This window comes from Salmo salar, chromosome 01 (assembly GCF_965601325.2).
Source record: "Salmo salar chromosome 01, fSalSal1, whole genome shotgun sequence".
Lineage (NCBI taxonomy): Eukaryota > Metazoa > Chordata > Actinopteri > Salmoniformes > Salmonidae > Salmo > Salmo salar.
Window position 1 is genome coordinate 21,406,008 of NC_138291.1, and position 23,485 is coordinate 21,429,492.

Below are 23,485 nucleotides of genomic sequence, written 5' to 3' on the forward strand. Positions count from 1 at the left end.
AACTGACCTGAAAAAAATGCTCCTCTGAATGGACATTCACGTTACATTACAATGACATCTATGAATCTAAGTTGCTTGTAACTCGTAAAAGTCTAACAAGACTTAAGAGGGTACGTGATAGCCTATCCATGTCACATCCTCAAAAAGATGCCAAGGCTGAATAAACCAGTGAATTTTAGCAGCACCACCAGGCAAAGTGCTAATGGTATGCTGCTAACACTCACTGTTACAGCATGATGGGAATGTAGTGTTTGACCTCATCATCCCCTCTGGCTAATGACTCCAGAATTGGCCTCTTATGAATAGGGGCCACAGATGGTGGCCCTTGTGTTAATGGTTCACGACTGCTATGGTAGCTAGTTACTGATCCAGCCAGGACTATGGCTGATCTCATAAAGACACTCATTTCTAAATCAGCATCTAGAATGAAATGAATTCTAGATTAGAATGCTCAGTGCTAAAGTCAGATGCTGTGATGTCAGTGGATAATCTGTTGGCTCTGGGAGAGTATGTGATTATCAACTGAACACTCACAAACAGAATGGCAGTAACATTGTGGGCGCGTTCCTCTGCCCAGGCATTGCTGACGCATGCCAGATCTTAAAACGCCTGGATAGGTATTTTACGTATCAGCTAACCAAATTATGTAATAGAAATCTGGTGCTCTACGGCACAAAACCATTGATTGATGCATGCAGGAGAATGCAACCTGTGCGTGGATGGAGACTGTACACATGTAGATATAGGGTGACTACCAATGTCTAAACAGGTCTTTGTCCCAAGGGCCAGAAATTTTTCCTATGATCTGAACAGCAACAATAGCCTGTTGCTAGGGCTCAGAGTTCTCCTGGTCAGGTCTGATGAGCAAGAAAAAAAAAAAACCCACCTGGCCCTAAACCTATAACATGCTGAAGAATATCTCCCTTCCAAAACTTAGTTCGGACGTCGTACGTGTACCTTGACTTGATTAGTGAAGTAAATTGTCGCCAAGTTAGTTTAGTCAAAAGGTGCATGTTCTGACCTCATTGAAAATGCATTGTGAAGACTACATTGTACAGTAATTGGTGAGCTATTAAGTTGGTCCAAATGTCATGTCAACAAACCAACAATTGGGTCAGATTTGGCATATGTCTCACATCATTTGGAAGGAGGACGCTGAGTGTGATGCTACTCCTAATTAGGTATCCATGCTATCATATGAAACAACTAACAGTAGCTCAATAGTGGCATTATCACACTTACTCATGGAAGGTAGAACGATCCAACAGCCTCTTCATTTAAAATAAGTCATTAGGGTGTAATGTCTTACTGTATATCAGGTGCACAATAAAAAATAAAAGAGAAATCGTTTTAATACGCAGACACTAATTGATTTGATTTCCATTCATATCCACTCCAAATTAACAGCTTCACATGTGTGCATTAAAAAAAAAAAAATACATGGAAAAAAAAGAGAAAAGAAAAATGCCTTAAAAAAATAAAAAATAAATAAAAAAATTGTGCTACGCACTAGGCTGCATTCAAAACAAACCCCTGCACCGCATCCATTTACCCGTAACATGGCAGAAACTCACGCTTGAGCCTTTTACTTTGTTTTGGTCCACTAGCTTCAAACAGCTGTAAAACATTTTCTGTTATTGAAAATACATTTCACAGCAATTTAGATGGTACAATGATTTCCTACACTATTCAGTGCTTGTTCTCTCTCAAACTGAAATTGAGAGTGCAATTTTAGCGACCAAAAAATGAAAGAGTTATTTCTACATTGGCTGCTTGATCCGATTTCCACTAGATAACACAGCAAAGTCAGAACAGCTTTCCTTTGACAACAGATGCCGGCCCAGCAGGATAAATCAATGGTCGAATATCACAGCCAGTCACAACAAGGTGGGTAAGTAATACTTTGAAACACTATCATTCCACTATTTCTGCAGATATATTAGGGACATTTTCAGAAAATACAATGCAAAAATTCAAACAAAAAAATCCTTTAAGAACGTTTGTATGTAGTGGTATTCACAAACAGTTGTGGGCACACAATGTATGATTTACATACATTTTCCATCAGTAGTATTGTTTAAAACCTTGAACATCTAGGAAAGTCTAAGCTGTGTTGTTGGTTGGTTCGACTAGGAAGGTTGTGTTGTTGGTTGGCCTGTCTTCCTGTCTCTGCAGGGGCAGGATGTCTGTGATCCAGTATTGAAATAAGGACACAACTGCAGTGGCCTCACCTGGAAAGACGAGACACACGTTACATTAGTTTGATTGCAATTAGGAACAGTGAGTGCATAAACAGTTATTTAATGAGATCATTACTGCCATTCCATAGTGATGAGGACAACTAATTATCCTGGTCTAGTACTGTACCCATCTGTCTGTCTCCTCAGACATTTTTTACCTCGCCTTGACCCAGTCAGTAATCCCAACATGTTTCAAGCTGACCACCATTGTCCCTGTTCCCAAGAGCTCCAAGTTAGACCTGCCTAGGAATGACTATCTCCCTGTAGCACTCACATCTGTAATTTTGAAGTGCTGGTCATGACACACAACATCCCAGACCCACTCCAATTTGCATTCCGCCCCAATGGGTCCAGAAATGACGCAATCTCATTGCATTTCACACTGCCATCTCCCACCCGGACAAGACGAGAAATAAATGTGAGAATGCTGTTCATCGACTACAGCTCAGCGTTTAACACCATAGTCCCCCATAAGCTCATCACCAAGCTCGGGACTGAACACCTCCCTCTGCAACTGGATCCTGGACTTCCCAACAGGCCGGGCCCGAGGTGACGAGGGTAGGCAACAACACCACCGCCACGCTGACCTTCAACACGGGGGCCCCTCAGGGGAGTGTGCCTAGTCCCCTCCTGTACTCACCGTTCACCCAAGACTGCGTGGCCAAGCATGACTCCAACACCATCAAGTTAGCTGTCGGTGGTAGACCTGATCACCTACGGTGATGAGACTGCCTACAGGGTGGAGGTCAGATACTTGGCAGTGTGGTGACAGGAGAACAACCTCTCCCTCAATGTCAGTAAGACCAAGGAGCTGATCGAAGACTACAGGTGAAAGAGGGGAGAGCACTTCCCCATTCACATCAGCAGGGCTGTAGTGGAGCAGGTCGAGAGCTTCAAGTTCCTTGGCGTCCACATCCCTAAGGACTTAACATGGTCCAAACAAACACGCAATGTTCTGAAGAGGGCACAACAGCACCTCTTCCCCCTTAAGGAGGCTGAAAAGATTTGTCACGGGCCCTCAGATCCTCAAAGTCAACAGCTGCACCATCAAGAGCATCTTGTCTGACGGCATCACTGTTTGGTATGGCAAATGCACCGCCCTCGACTGCAAAGCGCTACAGAGGGTGGTGCGGACGGCCCTGTACATCACTGGGGCGGAGCTCCCTGCCACCGAGGACATCTATGAGGCAGTGTCAGAGGAAGGCCTAAAAAAATAGCCGAAGACTTCAGCCAACCAAGACTGTTCATTTTGCTACTGTCCATCAAACAGTACCGGAGCACCGGCTCTCAAACCAACAGGCTCTGAGACGGCTTCTATCCCCAAGCCATAAGACTGCTAAATAGTTACACGGAATACGCACACTCAAGACTATATCCATTGAGTATACGCCCTTAGAACAGCCTCAATTTCTCGAAGCATGAAATCTACAAGGTGTCAAAAGCGTTCCACAGGGATGCTGGCCCATTTTGACTCCAATGCTTCCCACTGTTGTGTCATGCTGGCTGAATGTCCTGTGGGTGGTCGACCATTCTTGATACACACGGGAAACTGCTGAGTGTGAAAAACCCAGCAGCGTTGCAATTCTTGACACAAACCGGTGCGCCTGGCACCTACTGCTATACCCCGTTTAAAAGGAAATTAGATATTTTGTCCTCACCCATTCACGCTCTGAAGGACACATTCACAATCCATGTCTCAATTGTCTCAAGGCTTAACTTAAGGTATAGGGGGCAGTATTTTCATTTTCGGATGAAAAGCATGCCCAGAGTAAACTGCCTAATACTTGGGCCCAGAGTCAAATATGTGCATATTATCAGTAGATTTGGATAGAAAACACTCTGAAGTTTCTAAAACTGTTTGAATGATGTCTGTGAGTATAACAGAACTCATATGGCAGGCAAAAACCTGAGAAAAATCCAACCAGGAAGTGGGAAATCTGAGAATTGTAGTTTTTTCGAATCCCTATCGAAACTACAGTGTCTGTGGGGTCACGTTGCACTTCCTAAGGCTTCCATTGGCTGTCAACAGCCTTTAAAAATGGTGTTTCATCCTTCTCCTGTTACTGGGCAGAAAATAGGAGCTCAGTCAATGAGTGGACTCCCTGGGGACAAAGGACTTGGTGATGCGCGAGCCCGCCAGCGTGCCCCTCCTTTTTCCTCTGTAATGAATACGCTATTGTCCGGTTGGAATATTATCAACGTTTTATGTTAAAAAGACCCTAAGGATTGATTGTAAACAACGTTTGACATGTTTCTACAAACGGTAATGGAACTATTTGACTTTTCGTGTCTGGATTTACACTCGCGCGTTATGCCTTTGGATAGTGATCTGAACGCACGAACAAAACGGAGGTATTTGGACATAAATATGGAGTATTTTGAACAAAAAGAACATTTCTTGTGGAAGTAGGAGTCCCGGGAGTGCATTCTGACGAAGATCAGCAAAGGTAAGAGAATATTTATAATACTAATTCTGAGTTTAGTTGACCCCAGAACTTGGCGGGTATCTGTATAGCTTGCTTTGATGGCGAGCTATGTACTCAGAATATTGAAAAATGTGCTTTCTCCGTAAAGCTATTTTAAAATCTGACACAGCGGTTGCATTAAGGAGAAGTACATCTATAATTCTTTCAATAACTGTTGTAAATTTTATCAACGTTTATGATGAGTATTTTTGTAAATTGATGTGCACATTCACCGGAAGTTTGTGGGAATACATTTTCTGAACATCACGCGCCAATGTAAAAATGTTTTTTTTTAAAATATAAATATGAACTTTATCGAGCAAAACATACATGTATTGTGTAACATGAAGTCCTATGAGTGCCATCTGATGAAGATCAAAGGTTAGTGAATATTTTAGCTGTATTCTTTGTTTTTGTGATGAATGTCCTTGCTTGGAAAATGGCTGTGTGGTTTTTCTTGTGAAGTTTATGTCCTAACATAATCCAATTTTATGCTTTCGCTGTAAAGCCTTTTTGAAATCGGACAATGTGGTTAGATTAATGAGAAGTTTATCTTTGAAATGGTGTAAAATAGTTGATTGTTTGAGAAAATGAAATTGGTTTTGCTGTTTTGTATTTCGGGCCATGCTATTTCACTGGCTGTTGAATAGTGTCCCCCGCAGGTGGGACGGTCACGTCCCACCTAGCCCATTGAAGTTAAAAATTCTTCTTTAAACCCGTCTCCTCCCTTTCATCAACACTGATTGAAGTGGATTTAACAAGTGACATCAATAAGGTAACATAGCTTTCACCTGGACAGTCTCATGGACAGAGCAGGTGCTTTTAATGTTTAGTATACACACACACACACAGAAAAGATTTGGCATGGGTCCTCAGATCCTCAAAACGTTCTACAGCTGCACCATCGAGAGCATCCTGACTGGTTGCGTCACTGCCTGGGGCCAAGCTTCCTGCCATCCAGGACCTCTATACCAGACGTTGTCAGAGGAAAGCCCTAAAATTTACCAAAGACTCCATTCACCATACTCACAGACTAGCGGTACCGGAGCGCCGAAGTCTAGGTAAAAAAAGGCTTCTTAACAGCTTCTACCCCCAAGCAATAAGACTCCTGCTAATCAAATGGCTAACCGGACTACTTGCATTGCCCCGCCCTTCTACATTGCTGCTACTGTGTTATTATCTATGTGTAGATCACTTTCCCTCTCCCTACATGTACATATTACCTGGACTAACCGGTGCCCCCGCACATTGGCTCCGTACCGGCACCCCCTGTATATAGCCCGGCAACTCTATTGTTGCTCCTTAATTGTTTTCTATATTACTTCAGTAAATTTTTGTAAATACTTGTTTGTTTTTTTATTAAATACCTTTTTTTTTTTTTTTATTAACTGCATTGTTGGTTAAGGGCTTGTAAGTAAGTATTTCACGGAAAGGTCTACACCTGTTGTATTCGGCACATGTGACAAAGACATTTTTTGATTTGACACACTTTCACACTAAAAATATCCTGCCGCCACTGTTCTTTATTCTGATGCCTAGTCACTTTATCCTGCCTTCGTGTGCAGAGCCCTGCACATGTGACACTGGTACCTGGTACTCCCTGTATATATCTCCACAGTGATCTGGTACTGGTACTCCCTGTAAATGGTCTGCCTACCCATGTGAGAGACGCAGACTCGGTCTCAACCTTTAAGTCTTTATTGAAGACTCATCTCTTCAGTAGGTCCTATGATTAAGTGTAGTCTGGCCCAGGAGTGTGAAGATGAACGGAAAAGCACTGGAGCAACGAACCGCCCTTGCTGTCTCTGCCTGGCAGGTTCCCCTCTCTCCATTGGGATTCTCTGCCTCTAACCCTATAACAGGGGCTGAGTCACTGGCATACTAGTGCTCTTCCATGCCGTCCCTACGAGGGGTGCGTCGCTTGAGTGGGTTGAGTCACTGACGTGGTCTTCCTGTCCGGGTTGGCGCCCCCCCTTGGGTTGTGCCGTGGCGGAGATCTCTGTGGGCTATACTCGGCCTCGTCTCAGGATGGTAAGTTGGTGGTTGGAGATATCCCTCCAGTGGTGTGGGGGCTGTGCTTTGGCAAAGCGGGTGGGGTTATATCCTGCCTGTTTGGCCCTGTACGGGGGTATCGTCGGACGGGGCCACAGTGCCTCCCGACCTCTCCTGTCTCAGCCTCCAGTATTTATGCTGCAGTAGTTTGTGTGTCAGGGTGCTAGGGTCAGTCTGGTCTATCTCGAGTATTTCGCCTGTCTTATCCGGTGTCCTGTGTGAATTTAACCTCTATGGGCTATGTGGGACGCAAGCGTCCCACCCCTGGTACACCCAATCAACAACACGTGAAATATCAAGAGCGCCAAATTTGAAAACAATTAAATGTCATAATTCAAATTTCTCAAACATACAACAATCTTACACCCTTTGAAAGATAAACATCTCCTTAATCTAACCACGTTGTCCGATTTCAAAAAGGCTTTACGGCAAAAGCATAAAGTTAGATTATGTTAGGAGAGTACATTGACAATAGCTGTGTGCAATGTTTTGTCAATTCAAAGACAGGCGTCACCAAAACCAGAAAACCAGCTAAAATGATGCACTAACCTTTGACAATCTACATCAGATGACACTCCTAGGACATTATGTTAAACAATGCATGCATTTTTTGTTCTATCAAGTTCATATTTATATCCAAAAACAGCGTTTTACTATGGCGTTGATGTTGAGGAAATCGTTTCCCTCCAATAACCGCCAGTCAAGCAGCACAACAAATTAAATAATTACTATTCGAAAACATTGGTAAAATATTATATTGTCATTCAAAGAATTATAGATTTACATCTCTTGAACGCAACCGGATTGCCAGATTTAAAAATAACCTTACTGGGAAATCACACTTTGCAATAATCTGAGCACTGCGCCCAGAAAAATACGCTTTGCGATACAGACTAACCGCCATGTTGGAGAGATCTAAAAATCGAAAATACTATGTAAATAATCCATTACCTTTGATTCTCTTCATCAGATGTCACTTCCAGGATTCCCAGGTCCATAACAAATGTAGTTTTGTTCGAAAAAGCTCATAATTCATGTCCAAAAAGCTCCGTGTTGTTAGCACATGATCTATGCCAGCCGGACTTCTCGTCATGAACGAGGGGAAAAAAATATTTACGTTCGTTCAAACATGTCAAACGTTGTATAGCATAAATCATTAGTGCCATTTTTAACCAGAACATGAATAATATTCAAGGCGGACGTTTGCATTCTCTTTTAAAACGTTTTGGAACGAGAGTACCCAACATGAACTCGCGCGCAAGAGTCTAATCGGCCACCACCGTTCCAAGGCTCTTGTTCGTTCAGTTCTCACAGTATAAGACTCAAAACACTTTCTAAAGACTGGTGACATCTAGTGGAAGCCATAGGAAGTGCTCAACAATTAATAAGCCCCTGTGTGTTTCAATGGCATAGGCTTAAAGGTCATTAACACATCAGGTATCCACTTCCTGTCAGAATTTGTCTCAGGGTTTTGACTGTCATATGAGTTCTGTTATACTTACAGACACCATTCAAACAGTTTTAGAAAATTCAGAGTGTTTTCTATCCAAACCTGAACAATAATATGCATATTCTAGCTTCTGAGTTGGTGTAGGAGGCAGTTAAAAATGGGCACATATTTTTTTCAAAATTCTCAATACTGCCCCCTAGCCCCAAGAGGTTTTAAGTATGCTCCCTCTAATTAACTCTCTCTCGGAGGTACTGAGCCCTAGGACCATGCCTCAGGACTACCTGGCCTGATGACTCCTTGCTGTCCCCAGTCCACCTGGCCGTGCTGCTGCTCCAGTTTCAACTGTTCTGCCTGCGGCTATGGAACCCTGACCTGTTCACCGGATGTGCTACCTGTCCCAGACCTGCTGTTTTCAACTCTCTAGAGACTGCAGGATCGGTAGAGATACTCTGAATGATCGGCTATGAAAAGCCAACTGACATTTACTTCCGAGGTGCTGACCTGTTGCACCCTCGACAACCACTGTGATTATTATTATTTGACCCTGCTGGTCATCTATGAACATTTGAACATCTTGGCCACGTTCTGTTATAATCTCCACCCGGCACAGCCAGAAGAGGACTGGCCACGCCTCATAGCCTGGTTCCTCTCTAGGTTTCTTCCTAGGTTCTGGCCTTTCTAGGGAGTTTATCCTAGCCACCATGCTTCTACACCTGCATTGCTTGCCGTTTGGGGTTTTAGGCTGGGTTTCTATACAGCACTTTGTTACATTAGCTGATGTAAGGGCTTTATAAATAACTTTGATATATAGCTCCACATTGATCTGGTACTTCCTGTATATAGCTTAATTCTAGTGTATTTTATTCCTTGTGTTACAATTTGTATAATTATTTTTTAACTAATCATTGGGAAGGGCTCCTTCGTAAGCAAGCATTTCAAGTCTACACCTGTTTTATTCGGCGCATGTGACAAAAAGTTTGATTTGGTTCCTGTCACCTACAGTACCTCACTGCTAACAGCTTCCCTTTCCCCCTGGGCTATGTCTTTTATATAACTGTGCTGTTAAAGAGTCCAAATTAAAAGGAGAAGTGCATGAAAGTCATCAAGTAAAACTGGCAACAGGCAAGCAGCAGACATCATCGCCGACAGAGGTGTTGGGTAGAACAGTGAAATGTAAGCTGTGGGACATGCTTTAGCACTGCCCTCGTGGTCAATTGATTCCTCCTCTCTCTCAGAGCTGAAGAGAAGCTCCAGGAAACTGGAAAAGACTTCAGACTTTTCCACAGAACAGGCTAAACCAACAGCACAGCAGGCTTACTGGGCTCAAGCATGGATGGACAGAAACAGCTGGCTTTATTCCACTGGTGGCCAATTCCATTTGTTTAGCTATATAAATATCCTTAAAACAGTTTAAGTTATTTTACCCCATTGTTTTACATTCCATTTAATGGACATTTGCCTTTAGCAAAAGAGAACAGGTGGGAATAGATTAGTTAATAGACTGGATGGCTATTAGACTACTTTATTTGCTCTTTAACTTCTTTGGGATAGGTGGCAGTATTTTCACGGCCGGATAAAAAAAAAAAACGTACCCGATTTAATCTGGTTACTACTCCTGCCCAGAAACTAGAATATGCATATAATTAGTAGATTTGGATAGAAAACACTATAAAGTTTCTAAAACTGTTTGAATGGTGTCTGTGAGTATAACAGAACTCATATGGCAGGCCAAAACCTGAGAAGATTCCATACAGGAAGTGCTGTTGCATCTCTATCGAAAATACAGCATCTGTGCTGTAACGTGACATTTTCTAAGGCTTCCATTGGCTCTCTAAAGCCGCCAGAAAGTGGAATGGGGTGTCTGCTGTCTCTGGGCGAAAAACAGCAGGAGAATTTGTAAGTGGTCAGCCTGGGGACAGTGACACTGGAGATGCGTGTTCACGAGACTACTCCATTTTTTTCTTTCAGCCTTTGAGTGAATACAACGTTGCCCGGTTGGAATATTATCGCTATTTTACGAGAAAAATAGCATAAAAATGGATTTTAAACAGCATTTGACATGCTTCTAAGTACAGTAATGGAATATTTTTAATTTTTTGGTCACGAAATGCGCTCGCGCGTCACCCTTCGGATAGTGACCTGAACGCATGAACAAAACGGCGCTATTTAAATATAACTATGGATTATTTGGAACCAAAACAACATTTGTTGTTGAAGTAGAAGTCCCGGGAGTGCATTCTGACGAAGAACAGCAAAGGTAATCCAATTTTTCTAATAGTAATTCTGAGTTTAGGTTGTCCCCAAACTTGGTGGGTGTCAAAATAGCTAGCCATGATGGCCGAGCTATCTACTCAGAATATTGCAAAATGTGCTTTCGCTGAAAAGCTATTTTAAAATCTGACACCGCGATTGCATAAAGGAGTTCTGTATCTATAATTCTTAAAATAATTATGTATTTTGTGAACGTTTATCATGAGTAATTTAGTAAATTCACCGGAAGTTTTCGGTGGGTATGCTAGTTCTGAACATCACATGCTAATGAAAAAAGGGGTTTTTTGATATAAATATGAACTTGATTGAACAAAACATGCATGTATTGTATAACATAATGTCCTAGGTGTGTCATCTGATGAAGATCATCAAAGGTTAGTGCTGCATTTAGCTGTGGTTTGGGTTTATGTGACATATGCTTGCTTGGAAAATGGCTGTGTGATTATTTGTGTCTATGTACTCTCCTAACATAATCTAATGTTTTGCTTTCGCTGTAAAGCCTTTTTGAAATCGGACAATGAGGTTAGATTAACGAGAGTTATCTTTACAATGGTGTAAAATAGTTGATTGTTTGAGAAAATTGAATTGTGGTATTTTAGTTGGTTTTGTATTTCGCGCCGTGCGATGCCATTGGCTGTTGGCTAGGGGTTCCGCAGGCAGAACGGGGTTCCACTAGCGGAACGTCTGTCCTCAACAGGTTAAAGGCCCAGTTCAGTCAAAAATGTGATTTATATACATTTCCACAATTCGAGGTTGGAATAATACTGTGAAAATTATGATAAAGATCCTTTTAGTGAACGCACTGTTTGAGAACACCACCTTAAAATTCAGCCTTTTTTTGTAGGATGGAGTTGAGTTAACCAGTAAATGAGTTAATAGACCAATAACAAAAGAGATCCAAACCTCCCTGCCAATAACAGCTAGTTTTTAGATTTCCCCTCCCACTCAGACCACTCCCAGACGGTCCAAGCAAAATTCTTGCGAACAACTGCTCTTTGCTAAGTTATTTCTGACAATTAATTCATAACCATCACAGTACGGTACTTAACTGTTACCCAGAAATGCACAAAGCTTGTCCACATCTGAGGAGCAGGTGGAGGGACCAGCAGGAATAAGCTGTGTGGTTTTAGTTTATAGTGAGTCTATAGTAGTGTTCCCCAACTGGTGGCCCACAGGTGGTATTATTTGACCACCCAAGTATTACATTTTCATTGTTGGACATAAGTCTGTAAAAACACGAGGAAATCAGCTCCAAGTGACTTTCATTTCGGAAATATGTTCCAAGTATTCACACACAAACACGTGATCATATAGAAATGTAAGAACGTTTTGAAATGATTATGTTCTAGTCAAATATATCTTTTTGCAGTCAATTTGCAGTCTACAAATTATGTTCCGATCCCCTGACCATCCACCCAACAATCTAGTTGATGATCCCTGGTCTATAGAGAGTCCACTGTGGGAACTGATCACAGGTCTGGACTGGAGTTTGTTTTCTTCTTCAGCATTGCCTTGGCAGAGAGTTGAGCATCACTACGACCACCTGCTCAGCCGTGCCCTGAATCCCCTGGAAAGGACAGTCGTATAATACTCTGCACTAGGGCCAACCAGGTTACCACTGATCTTATCAGTTAGATTTGAACTGGCCCAAAACACACACGAGACCATCTCAATCACAATTTCCAGACCTGTACAATGTCTGCTCTCCTGGCAGCTCGAGTAAAACACCCGGTGGCAGGAGATACTGGGGACTCTCAAACTGGTTTGTGTTTGGATAGGGGAGAGCATGCATGTATAGGTAAGGCATGCTAGTATGGCCAGATGAGGGCAGGTATGATTAGGCGACGGGTAGTATGGACTAGAGGTCGACCGATTACGATTTTTCAACGCCGATACCGATTGGAGGACCAAAAAAAGCCGATACTGATTAAATTGGCCGATTTTTTTATTTATTTATATAATGACAACAATACTGATTGAACAATGAACACTTATTTTAACTTAATATAATACATAAATAAAATGTATTTAGTCTCAAGTAAATAATGAAACATGCTCAATTTGGTTTAAATAATGCAAAAAGTGTTGGAGAAGTAAAAGTGCAATACGTGCCATGTAAAAAAGCTAACGTTTAAGTTATTTGCTCAGAACCATATGAAAGCTGGTGGTTCCTTAACGAGTCCTCAATATTCCCAGTTAAGAAATTTTAGGTTGTAGTTATTATAGGAATTATGACGCGTCAACTATTTCTCTCTATACCATTGGTATTTCATATACCTTTGACTATTGGATGTTCTTATAGGCACTTTAGTATTACCAGCCTAATCCCGGGAGTTGATAGGCTTGAAGTCATAAACAGAGCTGTGAAGCAAGCATTGCTAAGAGCTGCGGAAAACGCAGTAAAGTGCTGTTTGAATGAACGCTTACGAGCCTGCTGCTGCCAACCACCGCTCAGTCAGACTGTTCTATCAAATCATAGACTTAATTATAATAAACACACAAATTTGGCCTTTGGTCATTAATATGGTCAAATCTGGAAAATATAATTTCAAAAAGAAAATGTTTATTCTTTCAGTGAAATACGGAACCGTTCGCAACGAGCCAGGCGGCCCAAACTGCTGCATATACCCTGACTCTGTGTAAACACTTCTGTGTATTGATTTTAAGAAAGGCATTGATGTTTATAGTTAGGTACAAATGCGCTTTTGTTAAATCACCCGTTTGGCGAAGTAGGCGGTGATTCGATGATAAATTAACAGGCACCGCTTTGATTATACGCAATGCAGGACAAGCTAGTTAACCTAGTAATATCAACCATGTGTAGTTATCTAGTGATTATGTGAAGATTGATTGTTTTTTATAAGATAAGCTTAATGCTAGCTAGCAACTTACCGTGGCTCCTTGCAGCCACAAGGTCATTTTGATGCTACACTCGCGTAACAGGTGGTCAGCCTGCTACGCAGTCTCCTCATGGACTGCAATGTAATCAGCGTCCAAAAAGGCCATTTACCGATTGTTATGAAAACGTGAAATCGGCCCTAATTCAATCGGCCATGCCGATTAATCGGTCAACCTCTAGTATAGACAGGTGAGCTCAGACAAGAATAGTTAAGGAAAAAACAGATAAGACTACTCACTAGGAGACATGGTAGAGCTGTTCTGGAGCTCTTGCAGAGCCTTGGCAAGCCTCTCCGTGTCCTGTTGCTGCACCAGGGACTTGAGGCTATGGAGTTGGGCCAAAACAGGAGGGGGGAATGTTCCATTGGACAGGCTGGTCAGAAGGTCCTCCACTACCACCGAGGACACATGGAGCCTGCCTGCAGGCAATGAGCCTGGAGAGTGTGAGGAAAGAGGAGATGCTCTTACTCCACCAACCTTTCAAATATCCATTACTGAATGGGAATGTGCTAAGCAGGATGTGGTCAATTCAGTCATGACTGCAGCAAAATGTCTCTAATAACTTAACAATCGTCAGGTCTATGTTGAAACTGAGGTGCATAATAAGGACAGGAGAATTTCTTCCAGAGGCAAGTCAGGGAGGGATTATGCCAGACCAGACGACAGAGCCTGTACATTAGGAAGTAACCTAAACACCTCAGACCTTAAAATCTCCCATGGTCCTCAAATTGGGACTATTTTTTGGGCTGTGCTCTGCACACTGGTCCTCAAATTATTTATTTTCTGCCAATATTAAGGCTATAAAATAAACTATGCTTCAGCACTTGAAGAGCATGGGCAAAACCCCCCTTTCCCTATATAGTGCACTACATTTGGCCAGCCCTTAGGAAGACAGCCAACAACTAACCCTGTTCCTGGAGACTACTGTAGGTTTCTAATCCAACCCAATCTAGCGCACCGGATTCTAATAATTAGATGGTTGATAAGCTGAACCAGGTTAGTTACAACTGGGGTTGGATTGAAAACCTACAGGAGAGTAGATCTCCAGGAACAGGGTTGGAGAGCTCTGGCCTAGGATGTGTGTGACCGTATCTGGGTTGATTAGCAGCCCTGGTATGATACTCACGATCAGACACGTAGATCTCTTGTGTGGTCCTTAGGAAGTCCATCACTTCAGCTGCTTTTCTCTGCCTCATCTCTTCATCTTCCTCCTCATGCCCATTCCCCTCTCTCTGGTAGGTGAACTCCAAAGCTGCAGCGCGGGGCATCAGACCCAGAGACAGGAGCTTTTCTTTGTGGCGTTTCTTCTTTAGCTTCCTCCTCTTGTTCTTGCTGAGCCGCTCTCCTTCCTCCTCCGTGGGGGTCGGTGCCATGGTTGGATCCCCAGGGTTGGAGTCTGTAGCCTGTCCCGCGACTGTCCCTCCTCCTGGAGCTGTTGTTCCCTTCCTCTTTCTTCTTCTTCTCCTCAGTCGTTGTCTTTCTCCCTCTCCTTCGGACTCATGAGTGTTCTCATCTGAAGGGAACAAGAAAAAGTGAGAGCTTGTTAACTTCACAAGCTAGTCTAATCTAGCATTCATTTGGCTGTAGTGCTGCGCTATGGTAAGTCAGTCCCTGTGATCCATAACTAATATCCATTTCATAGCACTTGGAATCAGCCACCTTCAACACCATGTCTATCCCACCTTTGACATAAGTCTTTGTTTATTTGGTAGCAGATAAAGTTTATTCAGCCAGCATATTCAGCACCCCTTGGATTGATGCGCAAGGATGGATTGATGTCCGGGGCTCAGAGAGCACTGAAGTCAAAAGCTTACTGCATCACCTTCCCCTGTGGTAAAGCTGGGCCCCTGCCCACACACAGTGTGGTGGCTGTTCCCCAGGGTAACTGGTGGGTGGAGAGGCTGTCTGTGATTTAGCAACCCAACCACAGTCTATACACTCCAGTACCCCCTACTGTAGAGCATGCATGCGCACACACCACTCTTTCACTAGACTTTCAGCAGGTTCAAGAGCTTTTTGGTCTGAAGGAGAAACTGCCACCATATGGCCAGCTGTGCAGAGAGCGCGAGTGAGAGCGACAATAAGAATTTAAAGGTTGTGTTATGTATCAATTTTGAGCTGTGAAAGGAGATAGAAATTGGAAACAGCACAAATAAACAGCCGGTGATTATTCACAGCATTTCCTTAAAACGAATCATAATAAGCATGTAGGAAGCGATTTACTGTTGGTGGCAATACGTGAATGCTGCAACAGATGTGGGGCAAAGCGGACATGGCGCGATAAAAGGTGCATAATGCAGCAAATGTGATTCAGCAAGGTCCAGCTCAATAAATAGTCTCAAAGACACAGGATGTCCTGTATAATGAGGATGGACATGTGCACACAGTCCATTTTATCATGATTTAGACTGTTCAACAGGTAAACTGCAGTCATCAAATGAATGTGAGTCAGTGTTCCCTCTAGTGGTCATGTAGGCTCTAGTGGTCAGGTAGTCTGATGGTTAGGGATCAAACCACAGAGCCATTTTCTGTTTACCATCAAATGTCATTAGAGTGATGCGCTCGCGTCCCGACATCAAAAAGCTCTGTAGCAGGATAGCCAATGCTGGTATCGTGACCTTGACAAATTTAAGAGTGATTGATAACCATGAAAACATGCAAGACTGATGGCTTTAGCCATGTTCAACAACTATTCTTATTCTGGATTTATCTAGCTCCATTTACCTTACCTTGCTAACTTACTAGGTAATAAATATTGAGACCACTGCACCACTCGGGAGGCTAAGGCACTGCATCGCAGCGCTAGCTGTGCCACTAAGAGATTCTGGGTTCGAGTCCAGACTCTGTCGTAGCCGGCCACGACTGAGAGACCCATGGGGTGGCGCACAATTGGCCCAGCGTCGAGCAGGTTAGGGGAGGATTTGGCCTGCAGGGATGTCCTTGTCCCATCGCGCACTAGTGACTCCTGTGGCAGGTTGAGCACAGTGTATGCTGACAGTCGCCAGGTGTACGGTGTTTCCCCCGACACATTGGTGCGGCTGGCTTCCGGGTTAAGTGGGCACTGTGTCAAGAAGCAGTGCGGCTTGGTTGTGTTTCGGAGGACGCACGGCTCTCAACCTTCACCTCGAGTCCGTACAGGAGTTGCAGCGATGAGACAAGACTGTCACTACCAATTGGATACCACGAAATTGGGGAGAAAACGGGGTAAAAAAAAAAGTAATATAAAAATATCCTCTGATGACATCTGTGATGTTGTAGGTGATAACCATCTGTCATCTAAAATATTATTGATTTAATCTGGTCTTTACATTTACTAAATAATATGTTTGAAATTTGTTTTGATTTAGAAAGGTGCAAGATAATGGTCCACTCTCAAAACAGGAAAAAAAAACATGTCATCTATGCACTTATATAGCGAATGGAGGACGCTTTACCCGCGATTATTTCTCATGCCAGCCAGCTAGGCTATGCTTCTCTTTACAACAGGAGTAATGTGCTTAATATTAGGAAAGTTGATAAATAAATAAAGTCGTCCTAGCCTATAAAGCTGATGGTATCCTCTTTTTAATAGAGGCCATCAATCGGTTCTCTAAACGCAATTCAATAGACTATAGAAATGTTGTGCAACATGAGCTCTCATGAAGTGTTTGATTCGATTTTTCGATTACATTTGCATTGATGTCAGAGTGATTAGAGGGACAATAGAGTGCTGAGTACCAGGCAGTTAGCAAGTTTGGTAGGCTACTAATGACCATCAGCAGCATCAGAGCTTGGAGAAGCCTAATTACCGTGACTAAACGGTCATGTGGAATTTGACTGCCGTCATGACTCGTGACCGCCGGTGTAGCAGTAATACTGTCACCGTAACAGCCCTATTCAGAACCCAACAACAATCACCAGGCCATGTAGGCTAAGAGCAACTAGGCTCTCTAAAATAATTGTAAACATTGCTCTTACAGTGTCAATGTTTTATGATTAAAATTCATCATTCGAGTATTGCTGAGCTTCTCTCCATGCCTCTTTAGTTCTTTTTGCTAAATATTTAGCATGTGTGCGCACTGTGCATTCAGATTTTCCCATAAGTTGGCCTTTTAAAATATGCTATATTTATGATGACTTAATTTGTTTCTTAGGCCTAGATGGTAATTAGAGCAGAACTGCTTCATGTGTACAGACCTAGCAGCTGATCTACATGAAAGTATTAAGACAGTATTCAAGGTAGACACCTGCCCAGCTAAATGTTAAAGGACTTGTAACCAAAAAATAAAAACATTTATGACTATGAGGTTGTTATGGTGTACTTTGCTTTCTCCATGGTAACAGATACCTGCAAGCGTAGCACAGAGCCACAGACATTTCACAGACCATTTCAGGACTGCAGAAAGAAGCTAAAAACTACTCCCCTATTCCACCTGTACCGCTAAGACTAGGCCTAACGGCTAACTTGTACTACTTCTAAAATAATCTAAATGGGTTTATAAAGCCTTTTTTACATCAGCAGATGTCACAAAGTGCGTATACATGAACCCAACCATCCGATGACCAAATATGTAAGAGAAAGCACTAATAGGCCTAAATTGCTGACTAGTCCATTATAACAGGCAAATATAGCTGCATTGAGTATACTTCAAAGTCACAAATTCTTGAGTTTCTAGAAAAACACTGATTAAGTCTTCCAATTAATGAGACATTTGCTGCAGGTAAAGTGGAAATACCAGTACAACCTACTCAGTGTACCCAAATGAAGGTGTTGCATAAGGCTAATTTCTCTACTGTCAACATAATCTAATCAGTTTCTGTCAGGTAGCCTAAACCCCTTTACCTCTCTGGCAGGCAGATGTTGACTGAATGAAATAGACTGGGTTAGTAGTGTGGATATCCTGTCAGGACAGCTTAGAGCAGGTTGTTCAGCCAGCTGTTTGATGCCAGGGAAACATTCACTAAAAGTGCTGCATTAATGCATCTTAATGCTGCAATATGTAACTTTTTGGATGATACTAACAAATTCTTATAGAAATGTGAGTTATAGATCTTTCGCTCTCAATGAAAGCAAGTCAAAGAGGTAGATATGTTCTATATGCACTTGTTCTATGCTTCCCTTTCATACATTTAGTTTTTGCATATTTTACTTTCAGTTTTGTACACCAGCTTCAAAATCACCACGTATCTGAAACATTTTACCTTGAGAACACACTGAGCAACAGCATCAAATGTGAATGACAGTGGGTGGTCTGATCCATTTGGCACAGATTGCATTCAGATGGGTTTTGGTCATCGGTACACTCAACACAACCATCTCACATTTATCAACTAAGGTCTTGGATAAAAATATTTGTTCCCGCTTTAATCCCCCCACAACTGGACTGGAAAAGACAATAAAGGAGAGTGATAGTAACACTGAGCTGGACAGAGGAACTGAGGAGAGCCCCTTCTAGTAAATCCCCTGCTTTATGGCACATCTCTGTCACCACAGTCCATAAATGTAAGATTATAGCCCTCTTACCAGCTGGGTCTTCCACAGTATTTATGCATGCTGGCTGAGAGAGCGTGACAGATCCCTCTGCACCTGTCTTGTATTCTGCAGGGGGAGCTACGACTGTGTACATTCGTCTGCCTGGCTGAGTCGAGGATGGTATTATATCTCCTGAGACACAGAGCAAATGAGAAAGAAAGAACATTAGCTATACTGTAAGTGCTGGCGATTGGTTTGAAGGTGATTGTATTGTAGCCTATATAACTTCCGGAGTGTGACACCAACTTAGTTGGAAGTAATAAAAAGCGGGTGATGTCTCACTTCACTTAGCTCCGGGAACAATATTTCTAATTCAATTGAGCATAACTCAAATAATGAAATATGTAACTCTACTTACCAGTGATAGTGCCATCCTCTAGGCTTGCTTTTTGTTTCACAGAGGACTTTTCGAGAACAAACTCGGGGGGTGAAGAGCTGGGTTCTTTCTCAGGCTTGGGAGGTAAGGGGTACAGCCTCTGAAGAACTTTAGACTGGAATACTGAAACGTAGTTGACATTCTTAATTTTAATTCCACATTGCTGCCCATGTCAAGTACAAGCCATCTAGGGTATAAATACATGTTTTGCTAATTACAAAATTTCAATTGAAATTATTTAATCACAATAACTAGTAGCTGATAGATCAAAGTAAAATTCACAGAAAGCATAAATACTTTATTAATATCAGAAGCCTACAAAAACGAAACGGGATCCAACGTATTCAACGATGTAACGTTATACATCAACGAAGGTATCACAAAAACACGCAGGATGGATCGGTCAACTTGGCGTTTGTTAACACTCAATGAGCTGCGCGACAGTAGCCTGCCTGGCTAGCGGGACAGGTAAACTAGCTATAAGTACAGACTAGTAAAACTAGCTACATCTGGCGTTTAATGTTTCAGCAACGACAGACGTAAAAAAAAAAAAAAAGTACTTACCTTCTTTCCTATGTGCCATATCACTATATTTAACTCGAATGTAACATTAGATAAAACACACTTGTGAAAAATGCTAACGGTAATGTTACCAGCTAGCTAGTTAGCATTGCTAGCTACTGGCATCAACCCTGCTAGTTGATGTTTTGCATCTTTGTTAGGAACTTTTGTAATGACACCCCATCATTTGCATCATTGCGTTGACGAATCATGCTCCTTTACGACGGAAATAATTTCGCTAAATATCATTATGTGCACAGCCGCGACAGAAAACAACCAAACGAGCTGCAGCACAGAACTCAATCATCCACACATGAGGACGGTACCAAAGATGATACATATTGACCAGATACTCAAGTGGCATCTCTAACAATGTGAAATGTCGTCAACAATGGAAGGCAGTCGAGAGGAGGCAAGATCAGGTGGGACCATTCTAGCCAATGAGAGGGCAGATAAGCGTATGAACAACAGACACAACACCGATATAAAATGTTTTTTCTCAAAGTTTCTGGGATGTCAAGTGTCCTACTTATATCAGTACACTCTTAACAACCTAAGCATTACGAAACTTGTATTCCATCAAATAAGCCTCACGTAGCAAATAAGCCATTACATTTTTTGATGACCGAATTTGAAACACTCGTTGATCTCCATACAAAATCTGCTTGGTGAGCGAAAAAAAAAACTAAAAAACGCCACCTGCTGGAGAATACAGATTTTGGGCCCAGTCAATACCTCTTGCTTCTCTTCTTCCTCTCTGAAGGAACTGCCTGCCTGACACTGTGGCTGTCTGTAGCCTGACCAACAGCTCCCCCCCTGGTCGCATCCAGTAACATCAACTCCATCGACATGCGCAAACTAAGCCAGCTGTGAAGAAGGGTTTGACAGCAGCGCATGGACACCGCGATGTGAATATCAAATAGCTCAGCATCAGGACCAGAGTGAACCTAGTTTGGAATGCGCGCACCCTCTGAACTTCGCTGGGAACGTCAGCATGTGAACAGGATTTGAGGAGGAATTAACTAGAATGTCAGCTTTGAAGAAGGTATTTTATTTTTTTTTTGCATAATGTACCTCTCATTTCATAGTTATAGTCTATTAGAAAAGTCTAAGTGTGTTGGATTAGCGATGTTGGCAGCGCATGGATTTTGTTGTGTTTGAACAGTCAGAGCATTAAGCATACCCATAGATTAAGTCAGTTGGGAAATGGGTGGGTCTCAGCATTTTACCTCGAATTTGCTGTAGGACTGATCAGTCTAATTTCATATCCATTGTTGAGGAATTTTGATGGATGATTTTGTTAGGAAAGATAATGTACTACTTTTTGAATTATCAGCAATTACTCATTTTCCTCTGCATCCTTCCTAGAAATAATCTAGTTTGAATGATGTTGCATTGTAGTGCAGGTGTCAATGTGTTCACAGACACCACTGTTCTCTCTGGTTGCTGCTGCATGTGCACAACTTTGTCCTGGAGGAGGATCGTGAGAGAGGGGAACTTTCCAGGCAGAAAAAAAAGCTTTTTTGTGAGGTATTAAACTCTGAAATGCATGCCAGGCTGATCTCTTACACTTACAGTGCATCGCGATCACACACACTCCTGTGAGCAGCCGCCAGACATGCAATGTGCTGCTGCTATCTGTCTGTGTAGACTATACTCAGTGGAAGCGGTGGTGGTGGGTAGTGGTTTTACCCGCTTGCCTTGCAAGCTGTCAAAGGAGAGCTTGGCTCAGTTAGGGAAGGGAGGCAGGCAGGCAGCGATGTTTGAATAGTCAGTCTCAGTCTCTCAGTGAGAAGCTGAGAAGAAAACCTGGGTAAACATGTTATGTAATGCTTTGGTGTTGAGGACACATTGAGAAAAGCCAAGTATTCAACAACACTATCTGGGACAATAATGATTTTCAGGTACTTCATACTGTGAGATTTGTTTGTTTGCCACTGATCACTAGCAGCAAGACTAGATGTATTCCCATGAGGGGTATATACTCCCCTAAATTACATATCATTTGTGAATTAGGTTACATCACTTGGGCTGCGGCTGGCTTATTGAAAATGTATACAGTATGATATTTGCTATTGTCAGGTATGATGATGAGTCACTAAGGCGACAGTAGTTAGGATTCACAGTTTGCAGGTGCAACTATTGATGCCCACAAAAAAGCAGTTTTGTTGTGCAAAATTGGGTGATTGAACACAATGGGAAGAAGTCCTGTAAAATTCCTGGTATACCATTGGTACCGTAAAGAGAGTTGTAAGTACCCCACATACCAATGACCCTGTCTTCATTTTTAGCTCATAGTATCCCACGTCTTTCTTCAATGACAGCCAGCTGCGCACCAGAGAGGCAGAAACTAAGTGGCAGCATCCTGTGTTTCTCTCTAGATGAACAGGGAGGTCTGCTATAGTCGCAACATGGAAACTGAATTTTCTAACGTGTGGAAATATAGGAGAGAGAGCGGGGGGGGGGGAGAGAGAGAGAGAGAGAGAGAGAGGAGAGAGAGAGAGAGAGAGAGAGAGAGAGAGAGAGAGAGATGGGGAGAGAGAGAGAGAGAGCGCGCCCTGTAGTGACAGCCAGGGGGCAAGCTCTGTGTAATGAGATAAAGTGAATGGAAGAGATGGGCGGACCTGGAGTCAAACGAGCGGGGATTTATCAAGAGGTTGAGTGTGTGTGGTTGGGTGTGGCTGTGTGTCAAGTCACCAATTGCTTGTTCAAAAAGCTGGTAATCCGCCTGGACACTATTGTTCACTCTTCCAATCACCTGCTCTCTGACTTCAAATTAGCAGCTTTTCAATGAAACTAATTATTCAGATGAGATGGAGAATGTTTTATTTCTCTGTCCTTGCAGGCAATTGCCTCATTTCAAAGGAAGAGGGCCTAATTAAAAGCTACTGTATGAAAAACTGTAACTCCTGGGACTTGTACTGTAGGTAGCTTGTTGTTCGAGGGAGTATCGTTTAAGATTCTTAAGCAGATAGACTCAGTTACCAGACACTAGTGGGACTCCTCTTTGGGTCTTATAGACAATGGTGTGATTAATACATGAGAGTTGAAGCAGTAACAATGTGTGTGCAACGATTTCTGGTTAAACCCAAATGTTGTACTACCTCATTATCTCTCTCGCCCCAATTACACTCTATCTCGCTCTGTCTATCTCATAATGCTACCAGCATCTCTATTAGTCTGGCTTCAGTAGAGTGCTGCAGACAAATTTGAGAGCCTGGGACTGAGCTGTATGAATTTGGCCATGCATGATAGCTTAATTGTGTGTAAGTGTGTGTGCCGGCACCATTACTGCAGCTAGGTTTAAGTGAGTGACCCTCATTGCAGGCTCCTGGTGTACGTTTAAGTAACTGTGAGTGTAAGTGCAGTGGCATGTCGCCCTAGGTCACAGCTGACTCATTACCACATCCATTAACAGGCTGTCTTATCTGTAACATGTTCTTAACACTAATTGCACAGCCATTTATAAAGGCAGTTTGATCAGACCTCTTCATAATGATGAGGGTGTTATTACCCTTCATGTCACTTAGCCCGTCATCATAAAGCCCCATGACACTGAAAATGATTAAAGGACAATCTTCTCTTATTCACATTTGTGTTAGTCATCTCGATAGTTGACTTAAACCTGCAATATGTAACTTTTTGGGTGACCCGACCAAA

General features: G+C 42.5%; 1 protein-coding gene across 2 annotated transcripts; it reads right to left on the bottom strand.

Moving 5' to 3' along the window:
- Positions 1-1,337: 1,337 nt before the first annotated feature.
- On the bottom strand, positions 1,338-20,187 carry erich1 (glutamate rich 1). 2 transcript variants are annotated; one of them, XM_014149872.3, is made up of 6 exons: positions 19,829-20,187; positions 19,247-19,387; positions 18,880-19,020; positions 14,503-14,889; positions 13,616-13,810; positions 1,338-2,231 (listed from the first exon to the last, which is right to left on the bottom strand). In XM_014149872.3, the coding sequence occupies exons 1-6, from the start codon at positions 19,845-19,847 to the stop codon at positions 2,104-2,106; spliced, it is 1,011 nt and encodes a 336-aa protein (XP_014005347.2). In that variant the 5' UTR covers positions 19,848-20,187; the 3' UTR covers positions 1,338-2,103. The 2 variants fall into 2 exon arrangements, with proteins under 2 accessions (XP_014005347.2, XP_045570903.1); XM_045714947.2 differs by having other exon boundaries at positions 19,247-19,406; positions 19,829-20,186.
- Between the last annotated feature and the right edge of the window lie 3,298 nt (positions 20,188-23,485).